At 37.9% G+C, this 17,573-nt stretch overlaps 1 protein-coding gene across 2 annotated transcripts; it reads right to left on the bottom strand.

Moving 5' to 3' along the window:
* Positions 1-11,994: 11,994 nt before the first annotated feature.
* Positions 11,995-14,175, bottom strand: LOC142529492 (protein EARLY RESPONSIVE TO DEHYDRATION 15-like). Of its 2 annotated transcripts, none has more exons than XM_075635047.1 (3): positions 13,950-14,175; positions 12,878-13,245; positions 11,995-12,381 (listed from the first exon to the last, which is right to left on the bottom strand). In XM_075635047.1, exons 2-3 carry the CDS (start codon positions 13,215-13,217, stop codon positions 12,227-12,229), a joined length of 495 nt encoding a protein of 164 aa, XP_075491162.1. In that variant the 5' UTR covers positions 13,218-13,245; positions 13,950-14,175; the 3' UTR covers positions 11,995-12,226. The 2 variants fall into 2 exon arrangements, with proteins under 2 accessions (XP_075491162.1, XP_075491163.1); XM_075635048.1 differs by having other exon boundaries at positions 13,932-14,077.
* Between the last annotated feature and the right edge of the window lie 3,398 nt (positions 14,176-17,573).

Here is a 17,573-nt window from a genome sequence, read left to right as displayed (position 1 = left end):
CCTTTTATTTTTTCCCAATTATCATTATTATTATTATTTTATAATAATAATCTTTATAATTTTGTTGGTTTCGGGAATTATCATTATTTTTAATAATAATCTTTATAATTTTGTTGGTTTTGAATCCAAATTCATTTATTTTTAAAAAACTAAAATAAAATCATTCATTTCAGATAATAATAAATAAATAAGAAATCATTCATTCTACTCATATAACAAAAAATAAAATAAAACAAACTTGCATAATTCAATGAGCGATCACATTTTGAACTCTCAATTACTGGAAATATGGGTTTTAAATAAGGCACGAGGTTTTAATTCCACAATATGTGAATAATGAAGGGACCGAGATGGAATAGCGAAACAAATTAAGAGTCCAAGATTGAACTATTTGGTTTTAAAAAAAATTAATTTTGATTTAAAATTTACTAGTTAAATGTGAAGATATTCGGAATTGAGGTTGTGTTTTGACGTAAGAATTTGGATTTCAAATTTATTTGATTGTTTGGATTGGTTTTCGTTGAGTGTATTCCAAATTCATCATCTGGTCAATCCATGAAGATGCAATAATAATTATAATGTATTTAAGATGCGTGTCATTTCAAATACATCGTTTAAATATCTCCTCTCTAAATCAATATTTTCTTCCATTTTTTGAGATTCTTCAACTCCAGCATCATGCAACTTTTACCAAACATGTTCCGGCTTAGTATGTGAAAACATTCAAATATGTATTCGATTCGCCTAAAATTCACGACCTAAACTGTTTCATCTTCATACGTTCATCACGTCAATGGTAATATAATAATATATATAGTTCGTGTGGCAAAATTGAAACTAAATAAAGAAAGCAACAATATTTCAAAAATCTTTGTTCCTAGACTGTAAATACTAGAAAAAGATGGTCAATTGTGTCAATAAGAGAGTTAACATTACTGATGATGACCGGGTGAATCGGGTGCGAACGTGGGCGATTACACCGGGTTGGGGTGATGAGCTGGAGGTGGTTGCCCGGGTATCTGAACCTGTACTCTCAAGGGAGAAAGAACGTTGATGGGTGCCGGAAGATTATCCGGCATGACCACTCTTACGCTCAAGTCAGTGAAGTGTTTTAGAAAGAATCTTGTAATAAATATTGCAGGCAATATGTAAGTGAATGAATCTTTAAATGTTAAACAAACCTGATATTTATAGAAGAATGTCAATGATGACCTTGTTTTCAGTATGTGCTTACTAATTATGGCAAGATAGTTTCTCATACCCTGTTTTCAATAGGTTTCCTCCATCTTCCACTTTTGCAATCTCATATTTCTTAATATTCTCCTCTTTTCTCTAGGCGTCGTACGCTCTCAGTGCTCTGGTGATCTCCAACTTTTCAACCAGTCACCTTTCTTCTAAAAATCTCGTAAGTTCACTTTCCTTCGCTATTTTTTCTTAAAAATGTCTCATTCCACCTCTTCTACTTCTGGGGCGAATGCTCGCGGTTCATCGGAGTATGAATCTGCGGTGATTCACTCTGATTTCTCCCTCTCTTCTAAAAAACCAAATTTTTCCCTTTCCACAAAACCTGAAAAACAAAAAAACAAACCTTCTACCTCTTAACCTTTAAAGAGAAGCAAGGACAAAAACAAAGCTCGGGCTACTAGCCCTTCTCACTCTGAGGTCCCCAGAGTTCCTTGTTTTATTTCATGAGTAGCACTCTGCGCTCAGGGGCTGACGAGGAACTCCGGACTCTTGGGTCTATTACTTCCTCTTTTTCTATTTTAATTCACGGCCCGTCTGCTAGGGCCGATCACCCTCCCCCGGTTTCATTACTTTCTTTCGGGACCAGGTTAGAAATGGTTTTCGATTCCCCATTCCCTCCTTCTATATCGAGGTTGCCAAGTTTTTTGGTGTCCCCGTAAACCAATTGCATCCAAATTCCTTTCGGATTATGGCATCTTCTTATGTACTCTTTAGGATGCATAACCTTCTCATCACCCATCTCATTTTACATTATTTCTTCGTTTTCTGAATAGGGGATAACGCTTTCTCATTATCTGCCTGTTTAAACGCTCGTTTCTTTGATGATATCCCTTATTCCCAGAAGGGATGGAAATGACCTTTTTTCCTATTAGCCTTCTGGCTCCTCTCTCTTGCTCGACCGATTTCCTCCCCAATCTTCCTATACCACCCGCTCTTCCCCGAGCTTACAAATTTGAAGAGCCCTAGCTCTGTAGTCAAGAGTTAGTAGAAAATAGGAAATTCTCCTCCTCATCCTCCTTAATATCTGAAGAAAACTTGATAGCCTATGGGTTGAGTTCTCGGGCTGAAAACCTTGTCAATCGAGCAGTGAACTAATACAATGGCTCAGGCGCTCAACCTGGTATTTCTCTCTCCTTATTATGTTTCTTTATTCTGACTATGCATCTGTTTATCTTATAGGTAAAACATAAATCCATGCTATTTTTGCATGGAGGTGTGCTGCTGAGAAGGCGAAATAAAAGAAACAAGCTGCTCAGGAGGTAGTTGTTGAGGAGCAAACCCTTACCCGAAAGGCTGGTGGAGAGGAAACCTAGGATACCTTCGAAATGGTTGAGCCGAGTGAGTCGGGGCCATTACCTCAGTCTACCGTGGCACCTCAATCTCCCGAGGATTTAGATGACCAGATCCCTCTGCGACAATGCAAGTGTAAGGCGATGGTTGCGCTCGAGTCGGTTTTGGTGAGCAACACCGAGGAAGAGCTTCCCTTACCGGTGTTCGGCTTATCAAGAACATGCTTCTTCCTGCAGAGGAGGCTTATCTAAAAGGCTCTCTCCCAACCCCGAAGCTTTTTTAGGGGTCTACCGAATCATCTCCATAAGTTTTGCTCCCTTCAAACCTTTTTAAAAACTTTGCTGGACCGGGTGTTTGATATTAGCTTTTTAAGAATTAGCCACGTTGGCTACTAAGGAAGCTAGTTGGGCCCGAGTTTCCCAAGAACTTCATGGTCAACTTAAAGAGGAACTAGCTCGGGTCCGACTAGCTCATGAAGAGATGGTTACCGGCCTCTGTACTACCTTGGAAGCAGCCAATCAGCAGCTGTCAGTGGCCCAAGTAGATCTGACGAAGGCCAAGGAGGATGTGGATGCAGGCCTTGCTCGGGAGGAGACAATGTAAAGGAAAATCTCTTTTCTGGCATCAAAGATTCATTCTTTAGCTGAAGAAGTAGAGAACCAACAATCCCGGACAATAGCTAATGAAACTACGCTAGCAGCTTCCCTGCATTCTCATGAAGAATGACAGACTTCCTTCTATGAGTCTCCCGAGTTCAAAATGGTAGTAGAATACAAGTCTTATGTCTTCTTCAAGACGGGGTTTATCAAATGCCTGGAGCAGTTCGAGGAGGAAGACCTTCTCCCTGCAGATGAGGAAGGCTTCCCAGATCTGGACAGGGCCATTGATTTGCTCCCAAAGGATGATGCGGAGGTCGGGAATAAAGATGCTAGGGGAGCTAAAGAGAATGCTGAGAGAATTGGAAATGAGGATACTGAAGCCTCGGCCTCCAACACCAAGAGTCCTAAGATAATAGAATAGGCATGTAACTTTATCAATTTTTTATTTTTGTTTTTTGTAGTTAGTGTTTGTGGGCCTTCACCAATGAAAGTGGTATTTCCTGTTTTTTCCCTTGTTGACTTATCTGTTAATTTCAGACTGAAAATGCCCTAAAAATTCGATGAGAACTTAAAAAATATTTTAAGTCTTGAATAATAACCGTGATTCTTCCAATCATATACTGCTTCAGGCGAAATATTAAAACCTTAGAAATTTTCTAAGTGTTGGAGAATATCTGAATTGTTATGCCATTTGTGTTTAACAAGTTATCGAGGGTTTAGGCCACCTAAGTGTTAGGATATCCTCAAGGCCTCATGCCTCCCGGGTTTAGATAAATTACCGAGGCCTCTTACCTCCCGGGTTTACATAGATTACCGGGGCCTCATGCCTCTCGGGTTATAACGTTGCGCACACTTTTTGAGAAGAAAAAAAGTTCTTTAATACTCCATGTAATAGATACTTTCAAGCATTATATTTTTCAAATGAAAAGCATTACACGGTCTTTTCAAAGATCAATCCTGACTATCTTCAAAATAAAATGCTCATATACTGAGTTTTTGATTACTTTGTAAGGCCCTTCCCATCGGGCTTCTAACTTCCCTACTTCTCCGGCTGGGTTAGCTTCCTTTAGAACCATATCTCCGACTTGAAATTCTCGGGGTCAAACTTTTTGATTATAAGCTCTCATGACCCGCTTTCGATAAGCCTCCATTCGAACGGTTGCTCTTTCTCTCTTTTTTTCTATCAAGTTTAGTTCCTGGGCCCGAATTTCATCATTTCCTTCTAGGTAGTTCTGAACTCTAGCAGATGTTTGACCAATCTCTAATGGTAACAATGCTTCAGATCCATAGACCAGGCTATAAGGGGTTTCTCTAGTAGGAGTCCGAGGAGTAGTTTGATAGGCCCATAGGACGTTGGGTATCTCTGCCTCCCAATCCTTCCCGATTCCCTGCAATCTGACCCTGAGAGCCTGGATAATTACCCGATTAGTAACTTCAGTTTGTCCGTTAGCTTGGGGGTAGGCAACTGATGTGAAAGACTGAATGATCTTCATTTCTTTGTACCAGCCCATAATTTTTCTTCATTGGAACTGCTGGCCATTGTCTGATATTAGTTTCCTAGGTAGTCCGAACCTGCAAACATTGATTTTCCATAAAAAATTGAGTACCTCTGTTTCAGTGATTTTGGCCAATGGTTTGGTTTCCACCGATTTAGAAAAATAATCAATTGTCACCAGTAAGAACTTCTTCTGCGCTCCGGCCATTGGGAAATAGTCCACGATATCCAGTCCACATTGATAAAAGGGACATGATACTCGAATAGGCTTCATGGGTGAAGCCATGTTGTGGCTGAAATTACCATGTCTCTTGCATTCTTCACAGGTTCGAACCACTTCCCGGGCATAGCGGGCTACCCAAATCCAACCAATAGTTTTTTCCTTGTGAGTGCTATAGTACTGAGATTATCCCCATAACAGCCCTCGTGAATTTCTTTTAGCACATATTTAGTCTCTTCTCCGGCTAGACACTTCAACAGAGGACCCTGGAAAGATCGTCGATATAATTCTCCGCTGATAACACTGAAGTAGGGTCTCCTTGCTTCTTAATTTTTTGAACTTGCTGGGAATCTTCGGGCAATTGGCCCACTAGAAAGTAATTGAGTAGAGGGGTCATTCAGGAGTCTCCTTGGATAACAACCGGGCTGGTTTCTATGGATGAAACTAGTCGGGCGCTTTGAATAACACCCCCTTCTTCCTCGCCTGTCAAAGAAAAGACCATTTTGACCAAGGCATCTTCTTCAGCAATTTCCTCTCTAAGGATCTACTCCACGTTCTAATCAGTAAAACTTTCAGATAACCCCTGGATAACCCCCATATACTCTTTCATTCTCCCTTCCTGCATTTCATATGATCTCCAGCCTCCCGGACAGTCTTCCTTCCCATTACTACAGACTCATACTCAGCCTCATTATTTGACGCCCAGAAGTCCAGCTTCACTGTCATTTTCACTTTTCCCTAGTAGGTGAAACGATAACAATTCCTACTCAACTGACTTATTTACTTGCCGCCCCATCCACAAACACTCTTCATGCCTCATCTTTCCCTGGTTCTGCCATTTCTATAAGAAAATCAGATAGAGCATGGGCCTTTATAGCAACTCTTGGCTGATACGTGATGTCATATTCTCCTAGCTTGATTGCCCATTTAACTAGTCTTTCCGAGATATCTGGGTTAGTCATGATTTTACCCAAGGAACTGCTGCTAAGGACCACAATTGGATGTGACAAAAAAATAAGGACTCAGCTTCCTTGCAGTTATCACCAGAGCAAGAGTTATTTTCTCCAATTCAGTGTACCTTAAGCTCGGGTCCTCTCAAAGCATGACTCACATAATAGACCGGCCTCTGATATGCTCCTTTCTCTTGAATAAGGGTCGAGTTGACAGCATATTCTGTATCCGATAGATAGATCAGCAATTTTCTCCCAGTCCGGGCTTTACCAAGATGGGCAGCCTGGCTAAATGTCTCTTTAGTTCCTAGAAAGCCTGCTCAGCCTTGTCGTCCCACCCGAAATTTTGAGCTTTCCTTAAAATTTGGAAAAATGGATAGCTCAGGTGTTCTGATCGGGAAATGAAATTAGACATGACATCAATTCTCTCGGTCAACTTTTGTACTTCCTTGACTGATCGGGGAGATGTCATCTCAGTAATGGCGCTGACCTTCTCAGGGTTAACCTCGATCTCTCTTTCTGTTACTATAAAACTCAAAAATTTACCACTACTCACTCCAAAAGTACATTTGGATGGATTCAACTTTACCACATATTTTCTCAAGATCGAGAAAGCTTCTTCAAGATCAGAAATAAGGAATGTTTTTTTTCTTTGATTTGATCAAAATATCATCCACATAGACTTCAACATTCCTTTCTGCTTGCTCTCCGAAGATCTTATTCATCAAACGTTGGTATGTGGCTCCTTCATTCTTTACACCAAATGACATAACATTATAACAAAAAATACTACCAGAAGTTACAAAGCTAACTTTTTCTTGCTTATCTCTGGCTATAGGAATTTGATGATACCATTGATAGGCATCCATAAAGCTCATCAATTCATAACCAAAAGTAGAATCTATGATCTGATCAATTCTCGGGAGAAGATAGCAATATTTGGGGCATGGTTTATTCAGATCTCTGAAATCAACACACATCCTCCATTTACCCGTAGCCTTTTGGACCAACACCACATTGGAGAGCCAGGTTGGGAATTGAACTTCCTGAATCTGGACAGCTTACAAAAGCTTTGGTCTGCAATTACCTTATCTTTTTCTGATCCAAAGTGCCACTTCTTCTGTACCACTGGTCGAGCGCTTGGCAGAGTATTTAACTTGTGCTCTGCTACATGGGTTGAGATGCCCACATGTTCTGTCGGGGACCATGCAAAAACATCCACACTCTTCTGTAAGCACTCCAACAATCGGGCCCAGGTGGGAAGATCCAGATCCAAGGCAATTTTGGTGGTCTTCTCGGGTTGTTCGGGAATCAAAGTAACTTACTCTTGCTCTTCTTCCACGATGGCATGTACTTCTTCCACCACACTAGCCTCCCCTACTGGCCTCTTGCTATCACCACTCCTCCTTGTCTTCTTCCTTTCAACTCGGATTGTTTCAGCATAACATTTTCGAGAAGAAGGCTGATCACCTCGTACCTCCCCGATCTTTCCCTTCACTGGAACTTTATCTTCTGATGATAAATGGAAACTACTGCTTTAAATGCGTTCATAGCTGGCCTCCCCAGTATAACATTGTAAGAGGATGGCGTGTTGACCACTGTGAAAATGGTCATTACTGACTTTCTTAGCTCCCGGGATCCCATCGTTATGGAGAGCATGATTTCTCCTCGGGGATGGACGGTGTGATCGGCAAACCCAAAGAGTGCTGTCTCTACTGGCTCCAAACTGTGATTCTTCATATCCATATGATCCAAAGTCTCCTGAAATAAAACATTGACAGAACTACCTGAATCGACAAACACCCTCATGATGTCATAGTTGGCGATCTTGACATGGATGACCAGAGCATCATTATGAGGTAGACAGATGCCCTTCGAATCCTTGGGCCCAAAGCTAATGGTGGGATTCTCTTCTCTTTTGGGGTTGTTTACTCCCAAAATATATTTATGCTCCAAGATTTCCTCACCTGTTTGGAGTCCACGTCTGTAGATCCTCCTGAAATCATTTTTATAACCCCCAAAGTAAGGGATTTCCTCCGATCTTTATCTTCCTGGGCCCTTCCTGATGTGGGAGGCATGTCTCTATTATATGAGGCCAGTCTGTAACTTGGGACTCGGGTTGGAAAGGTAGGTCCCGAGCTCCGAGGCACCCAAGGGGATTACCTAAACTTTTTGGGTGTTGGTTTGGCTTCTTCAGGATTCGTCCGAGGGTACCCCCTGTTCAATTGTCTAAACTCACTAGTGTCGTGATGACATTCTTAATGAAATGAACAAAATTTCTCAGCAGTTCCCTGAATAGTCAGATGCGTTGGAATATAGGCCTCATTCTCATCACAAAGATGAACATCCTGGATTTTTGAATTATTGGTGAGGGCGTAATGAGAGAAATGCCCCAAAGAACTTTCTTTAGAGACCTGCTCCTCTGGTCTTCCCTGTTTCTCGCCTCTTTCTCTTCTCCCAGCCTCCCGCTTTTGTTTCTGCGCCTCCTCCATGTAATGTATTTCTCCGCCTGAGACAACAAATCCTCAAATTCCCATGGTAATCTCTTCACTAACGACCTGTAAAAATCACATTCCTGCAACCCATGTGTGAAGGCAGTAGTTTTTGTCTCGGGTGCAAAGGATGGTACTTCTAGCACCGTCCTGTTAAACTTGCGGATGTAAGCCCGCAGTAATTCATCATGTTCTGCTTGATCTCGAATAGGCTAAAAATAGTCTTCTTGTACCTCTTACTACTACTGAAATGATGCAAAAAGACCCTCTTGAAATCTTTAAAACTCCGTATACTCTGGGGTTCCATTATGTCGAATCATCATTGGGCAGAATCTATCAACGTGGTTAAAAATGTTTTACACTTAATCTCATCGTCATGACAGTGCAGCATGACTATATTCTCAAACCAAGTCAAGTGTTCTTCTGGATCAAAACTGTCATCATATTCCCTGATACTCGCCGACTTGAAATGGGCGGGCAAGGGCACATTGATAATGTAGGCAAATAAAGCGCATCCTCTCGGCTGGACTCGAGGAACACATGGAGATCCAGCTGGCCCCTCCAACTTCTTCACCTTTTTTCTTAAGTCTTCTAGCTCCTCGACCATAGTGGGGGGCATGGAGCATTCTGTTGAACTTTCTTCTTCTTCTGCTCCCTCTTTGCGTTGTGCCCAGCCATCACCAGGGGGCAATTTTTCAGCTACAGCCTTTTGGACAGCTGCTGCTATGATTTGAGTAAGCTGCTCTTGATTAATTTCAAATGTTGGTTGAGGCTGACCTTCTTGAGGGACTTTCGAGTCAGAAGGCTCTCTCCCAGCATTATCTCTTCGAGTAGATTTTCTTATAGAAACCATGATCAACGTCTTAGATCACGACTTCCTACAGACGGTACCAATGATGATGACCGGGTGAATCTGGTGTGAGCTTAATGGGTGATTACACCAAGTCGGGGTGATGAGGTGGAGGTGGTTGCCTGGGTACTTGAACCTGCACTCTCAAGGGAGAAAGAACATTAATGGGCGTCGGAAGATTCTCCGGCATGACCATCTCGACGCTCAAGTCAGTGAAGGGTTTTAAAGAGAATCTTGTAATAAATATTGCATGCAATATGTAAGTGAATGGATCTTTAAATGTTAAATAAACCTGATATTTATAGAAAGAAAGTCAATAATGACCTTGTTTTCAGTGTCTGCTTACTAATTATGGTAAGATGGATGCTCCTGACCATCCACTATGTTCCCTGATTTTACATCGATGATTACCGATTTGAGGTATCATATACCTATGCACTTGAGTCCGCTGCTTTTATTGAGGTAACCCGGACAAAGAGATATCATCCGGATTTTGTCCGAAGGGTTCCCTTAGTCCGGGGTATGATGCTCCGGGCATCCACTTGCCTGGTCTCTTATACGATATTATTCGAAGCTTTCCATGACCCAAGCTATTCATCTATTGTTCCTGGTTATCCACGACTCAGGCTCATCCTGGGGTGTCACCAATTACCATTTAATATTGCCTGCAACTTGAGAACTTGGATACCGGATTTCAGATCCGTGTACCACGAGTTTCTTGAGTCCACACATAAAAAATAGCGTTTTTTTAAATGATTTTTACGCCCGTTAGTTCTTGGTTTCGCAGAAGGATGAGAAATTCAGCTTTCAATCGATCAAGGGCCTTGATCTTATTAGCAAATCTACTCCTTTCACCTGTAAATGAAAGACAATTATGTATCAACCGTTTTCACAATTGTTAGAATGCTCAAGCTTTTGCCTGATACACGGGATGACAATATTGGAGAATCCGAGGATTTTGATCAAGTGAGCGACATAATATATGTTGAACAAAACAAAACTATTATTTTATGACTTAGAAAGCGAGTTAGTCCAATGGTTCTTCCCATGCATGCTGTGACATGGTCCGCAAGTCATGCAGAAATAAGATAATATACATAATTTAAACCAAAACTGGCAAAAAAAATTCGTTCGACAACTTCAGGTTCATTGTTTTTTAAGTATCATAGCCAAACATAGAATTCATTCAGACTCCCAAAAAACATTTTGAAAAAAAAAACATAGAATTCATTTTTTTTTAAATTAAGATTTGCACTTTTGCGTCCAAACTCGCCACAGATAATTCAAGTTATGCTTCCGTGAATCTTTTCACATTTATTAATGAAACTCATTTCATTAAAAAAAAAATAAATTATGCTTCCGTGAATTAGTAAGATATTTACAATTTATAGAAAGATTTTATGTCCGTTTCACCTTATATTTAATGTCCGTGAGTGCATCAACCACCTCGTTGAAGCACTATTCCAACATTCAAATGGAGAATGCAATTATTTCATACATGGAAAACATTGCTACTGAAAACGAGTTTCTCCTGATCGTGCAACTGCAGACTCAAGCTGTCACATAAAGAAACACATTTTTAAATGACAACTGAAATAAAAAGACAGAACCGAGTTCTTCGTAAAACTTGCTGTCATCGAACGATTCTCGAGAAGCCTGAAAAGCAACGGAGCTACAATTCGATAAAGCGTGAATTTTGGGATAATTTGTGGAACTCTCATAATGTAATATATATGATTTTTTTTAAAAAAATGATTTGACATATTTTTCAGTTGATTTTAAATAAATGCTTCATACAATCATTTTCTTCCAGATTATTAAATTTCCAACAAGGCCCGTAATCTGTATAACAGGTTAGTAGGTGCCACCTTTAAAGTAATTGTCCAGATGATGCATACAAGAGCACACATTTATGATTGAGTAGGTCTCTTGTAAGACGATCTCAGGAATCTTTATCTGTGAGACGGATCAACCCACCGATATTGAAAATAAAAAGTAACTCTCTTAGCATAAAAGGTAATACTTTTCATTGATGACCCAAATAAGAGATCGTCTCACAAAATACGACCCGGGAGACCGTCTCACATAAGTTTTAACCTTTATGATTACATTGCAGGAAGCTTGAAATTCTCCGCTTTAGTCTACACAATTGTATATGGTCCATTTCCGTGTGCATGACACGAACTGATTCTGTTATTATTTATTTTCTTTATGGACGGCTGCGGAAATTTGGTTACTTGGATTGAATAACACAAGGTTTTTATTCGATATATGAGACATGCTTTTACGTTCATATATAACTAATCATACATTATTTACGGACCGTAATGCAACATAATTTATTAAAAAAATTAATTTATTAAAAAAAATTATGGATCCACCGAGTAAAGAGTATTTGAAACGATGCGCATGACTCGATCACTTAATCTAGGGCAAAAACTTGTGTGAGACGATCTCACGGATCGTATTTTGTGAGACAGATCTCTTATTTGGGTCATATATGAAAAATATTATTTTTTATGCTGAAAATATTACTGTTTATTGTGAATATCGATAAGGTTGACTCGTCTCACATATCACATATAAAGATTCGTGATACCGTCTCACAAAAAACCTACTCTCAAACTGAAAACAAGGAAAGGTTATGATCCATCAGTTGTAATTCATCCGCTGGATCTGGATCATTAATTGGGCATGAAAACCAAACATTTTGCTTGCCTGGTTAATGTTAACACCGGGTTTTTTAGCTTAGCCTTGCGAAACAAACCGTACTGAAATAATTACTTGTGACATTACCGTCGACTGCTTTAAGGGAACGTGTAAGAAAGAGTAAAATACAAAGTAAGAAACATCTTAACTAAATTGGCCTCTTTTTCCATTCTTTTCTTTTCAAGACTACGAACATCTTCTTGTACATATTTCAAGACTTCGTTTGGTTAAAAACTAAAACAAGGGACGTCAGAACATATTAACAAGGCTTAAATACAAAGAGTTGCAACCTTGCTTTTTATACAGAAAGTTACATGAAACAAAGACGGCTTCTGTTAAGCAAGCTGTCAAGGTACACTACAACCTCCTACACATTTCAGCGAGGCTGCTGAATGAATCGAGGGCTGTGTTTCGGGCTAACATGCTTGGCTGTTTTTTCCCAGAACCTCATTGGCTCCCTCGGGGACTTCAGGTCTCTCTCTTTGGGCATGCCGATACTCCTCACAAGCGCCTCCGAATTTGAAATGAAACCTAGCAACCCATTTAACATACAATAAGATAGATGTTCTAAATTTTGGCGGGCGTAAGCAAAACTACTACTTTTTGTAAAAATCATTCGCCTTCAGCTAGGTATATCCCCGAATTCTATCATAGACTGGTGAAAAAAGAAAAGAAAAGGTGGGGGGAAACAAACCTACAACCCAAAGCACTCAAGGTTGAAAAAAACGACGTTTCAGCATATATGACGAGTGTTAACATATCATCCTAACCTATTGTTTTAAATTTAAACATTTAATGAGATCAAACCTGAATCAACTCGAAACAGCAGGATTAGTCATTAAATTTACTAAAATAAGTATGACTTCTTAGAAACTTGACGATGCCACAAATTTTTTCAATAAGTCCGCAACTATGCTTTGTGTGAAGTTGTTTAAGCCAGACAAATAAGGAAACGAAAAGATCAAGTGATGATAAAGATTATACAAGATTTTATAAGGTTATAGCCATTAAAAGGGAAATAGCATACCATTTTCAGACACTCCCTTGATCGCCTTGTTCCCATGGCCAGACTCGGCCAATTGGAGAAATTCCTCAAACTGCGCTTCCATGTTTAGTACATCTTCATCCACACCCAGGTCAATGTTATCAGGCAACAATTCAATGACATCGTCCCCGACGAAACAATCATTCTCCGCGAAATCTTCTCCTCCTTGGTGTTGACTGATCCAGTAGTCGTGGAACCAAGTCGATGTGTTCACGAGGTTCCACCACTCTGGTGAGAAATCCTCCACTTGCCGCACCGCGGCTGGGATGAAAGGCCGTGCATTTGGATTGAGTGATGACCTTCTTCCAGATACCAAAGCCATGATCGTTGAGATGATAAAACCAAATCTCCTGAAAGTTTAAGAAAATTTTTTTCCCATAATTATTAATGATTTTAGTATGGTAAAAGTGGTAATTAACACTTAGTTCGATAAAACTAGAATATTAATAACTTAACCATCGTAGCAAAAAACAGAAACGTAGCAACCAATTTGCACAAGTAAAATCTAAGCAAACAAAAATAACGCGTTTCAAATTCTCGCGACCCGAACAGAGGGTTTGTTTCAACCTACCTGCACGGGCAATGAACGGCCCGGATAACAGAGCGCGATAAAAGTGTAACAGATAGATGGAGAAAAAAATCTGCAGAAAATTAAACCATCTCTTCCTCACGTCCAAAACCAAATTCCAGAATTAATTTTGAAGAATTTAACGTTATTCGAAAACACTAGCGACATAAATTATGGATCTTTCACTGCTATGTTGTAATTTAACTTCATACAAATCAACGAAGAAAATCACGCATCCAAATACATAAAACCTACAGATCAGAGCACAGTTTCGCTATTCCGAGAACAATTTACTCAGGGTCAGCGACAACTAAACTAATTCGAATCGAAACCACTAATTTCAAACAAACAATCTTCAGATCTATCGATCAAAGGTCTACAACAACAAATGAAAATCCATAAATCATATAATTCGAAAAATCAATCGATCGAACTTTGAAAAATGTTAGCAGAGATTTGAGAAAAGACCGAGCCTGCCAAACGTACCCTTCGGTAAGATATCAGACACTACAAGGAGTTTTGCGGGTACACGTAAAGATCAATGACTCGCTCTGAGTAATAGTTCGACGCAATTTATAGGGCGGAATAAGACCGAGCCTGTGAAGTCGGCTATCGAAATCTCAGGCTTGGAAAATGACCGAGCCTGCTCCATGATTGACCTTCCAGATGAAAATGACCGAACCTGCTCCATGATTGACCACGACAATACGTCCCCACGACAGGCTATATAGTGCGACTGTTTGTTAATTAAGAAAGAAACCTACTTGAATAATATTCATTTAAATAATAATCAAAGAGTTATTATTTTTTTATTAATATTTTATCGAACTAATATGCCGTACAATATTTGATTTGTTAAGTCAAATTTATCTGATCTTCATAATTTACAGGTTGTTATATTGATTCGAATTTAATTAATGTGTATCGAAAAACAACGAATAACGATAGATTTAGAAAAACCTAACGATATTATTATTATATTAAATTATTATTGTTGTTATTATTACACACAGATAATTTAATGATTGGTAGGAAGAAAATGACTTTTTTTTTTTATTTTTTTTACCAATTGCACATTTTCCATTTCAACACAAAATTAAGCATTATTTTACTATATTATAGTGTTTTACCATACTGTCATTCATTTTTTCCTCGATTCGAATTAAAATTTGAGTAGGTCTCTTGTAAGACCTACTCAAATTAAATGAAATAATACGATAAATACGAAAATTGAAAGGAGTGTAATTTTTACATTTCACTTTTTTAAAGCACTTCATATTTCTTCTTCTTTTTTACTATAAAATATCTAATATGACTTCAAATGATTTTTTAAAATATTGATATAAATATACAATGTCTTTTTTATATTTTTTTATTAAAAATAATAAAACTATTTCTAAGAAAAATTTATGAGATCGCCTCATGAGTCAATTTATGAGACAAATCTTGTACCCAACCTACTCATGAAAAAATATTGTTTTATATCAAAATTATCATTTTTCACTCAAGATATGGATATAGTCGACTCATCTCATTACTATAGATCTATAAGATTGTCTCACATAAGATTTACTCAAATTAATTTAGATAAATGTATTTTTTATAGAGTAGGTCTCTTGTGATACGGTCTCACAAGATATTCACAATAAAAAATAATATTTTTAGCATAAAAAATAATATTTTTTCATGGATGACCCAAATAAAGGATCCGTCTCACAAAATACGATCTGTGAGACCGTCTCACACAAGTTTTTGTCGTTAATTTAAGGGAAGGTAGATTAAAAAAAAACCATTAAGTATATAATTACGAATTCTTAAATTTCGGAGGGAGTGAATTTATAATATTCTTGTATTAAAAATATTCAAATGTTTTAAATAAATAAACATGTTAGGATCTAAAAAAATCTATAAATTCTAATAAATGTTCGCCCTTAAATACACATATATTTAAAATAATACATGATAAAAAAATTCAAAACTAAAAATGTTTTAATCTCTAAAAATAATAGTTGGTTAAATTAAAAATATTAAAAATTATAGTTTTCCTCAATTTAAATACTCCAGAGGGCAGCTTCTTGGAACCGCGGAATCGTGGGTCCCTCGTAGCATTTATATTCTGATAGTTGTCGTTTTGAGGTATTGTGATCCAACGGATGAAAATATAGGAAAAACAATCCGACGGCAAGAGAAGGGGGAAACATACCAAAGTGATTAATAGTGGGCCCGGGTCATGAGCTAAAATACATGTGACATGGGTCTTGGGTTGGCGGCCAACCCACTCAACACCTAGCTTCAGCTTCGTACACGATTTTTTGTCTCCTTAATGCTATTCTACTATTCCAATTAAGAAATAAATTGTGCTAAGATATTTGATATTCATTTATTGGAAACTATTATTGGACACGAAAACACGTTGCATGTTTAAAATGACAACCTCGATATATCTGTGCGGTTATATAAAAAAGAGTAGATCTCTTGTGAGACGCTCTCACGAATATTTATCTTAGAAACGGATCAACACTACCGATATTCACGATAAAAAGTAATACTCTTAGCATAAAAAGTAATATTTTTTCATGGATGACCCAAATAAGATATCTGTCTCACAAAATACGACCCGTGAGACCGTCTCACACAAGTTTTTGTCTATAAAAAATCTGTTACCGAGATGACATTATTTTTTTCCCGAATTACCTTTATACTAACATTTTTTTCTCAAAATTGCCACAACTTATTTTCAAAATTACCTCTCTCAAATTGCACTATGACCCTCACTTATTTCTATTAATTATCATTAAAATAAACATAAAATTAAGCAATTAATTACATTTAAAAAATCTTATATAGATTATGATTATAATTTCACATAATTTACTATTATCACAAATATTTTTCGAGTTAAACAATCATCGTACAATAATATTGATAGAAACAATGAATGCAATATCCAGGTGTCATTGTTATTTTCTTTATTAGAAGAAATTAACGAATTTTGATTTTGGGCCTTGTATTATATTGAACCCAGAAGATTGGGTTTGATGAAAGATTTTACAGAAACTGAGCTTTAATTGCTTATGGGTTGGGTTAGACCATGCTATTTAGGCCCGTTTCCACAAAAATCATTATCGGGCTTATTTCGAATTGCATGCTTTTATCATATCTATTCCATATGGACAATCATTTCTTCAGTAGGACACGAGTTCACAGGGTTTAGTTCATGCTACATCGAGAGTGTTTTTGCCCTTATTTCTTACCGCTAGATCATGTAGGTCCTTCACATTTTTATGAAAATTGACATATATGTTGATGATCTAAGAGCTAATATTTGACCACATGACATGAGAGAAATACTCCAGATGTAGCATAGAATAATCTGGTCCACGGACACGAAAGTGAAGCCATAAATATGCTGTGATACAAGGGAAGAAATGAGTGCCAAATATAAAGCTAAAGAATACAAGGTAAAAAACCAGAAAATATCACCTTTTTAAGTTACCTGAAATTTTAGCACAAAAATGATTCCTTAACCATTTAGAGAGAGAACGTAGACTCGAAATACATTGGAAACAGATACAATTGAACTGAGTTGCGCTTGTTGGACCTTATCATTTGTCTATGCTCGACGAATTTTCGGGTGAATTGAGAAATTCTCGCGTGGCAGCTTTGGAAGTCGTTTTCCGTTGATTCATTCGAAGATCTAAACTTGATATATCCACCATATTTCCGCAAAGAAGTCAATGTTTAAGAATATGTTATATTCATGTTCCATTTTTTTTGCTATGTTACAGATCTCATACATGTGTAGAGTTTTCGGAGAAAGCTGCATTCCACATGCACTTAATGTGGTCAAATATTGCGGTTGATATATTTCTTAGTGGAACAAGATATCCCTTCTTTCCCCCCTTTGGGAACATTTGGAATAGCGTTCTTGTGTGGTTACAAACGAAGACAATTATGATAAATAATGTGATGTTTGACATAATTTAACTTGCTTGATTATTTTTGTTAATTATGTTATGATTACTAAAATACCCTGATCATATATTAATTAGTAATATATTGTTAAAATGATTGAATAAATAAATAAAATATTTAGAATTAATTTATTTA

This window comes from Primulina tabacum, chromosome 16 (assembly GCF_025594145.1).
Source record: "Primulina tabacum isolate GXHZ01 chromosome 16, ASM2559414v2, whole genome shotgun sequence".
NCBI classification, from domain to species: domain Eukaryota; kingdom Viridiplantae; phylum Streptophyta; class Magnoliopsida; order Lamiales; family Gesneriaceae; genus Primulina; species Primulina tabacum.
Note: the sequence above shows the minus strand (reverse complement) of the source record. Positions and strands in the feature narration are given on the sequence as shown.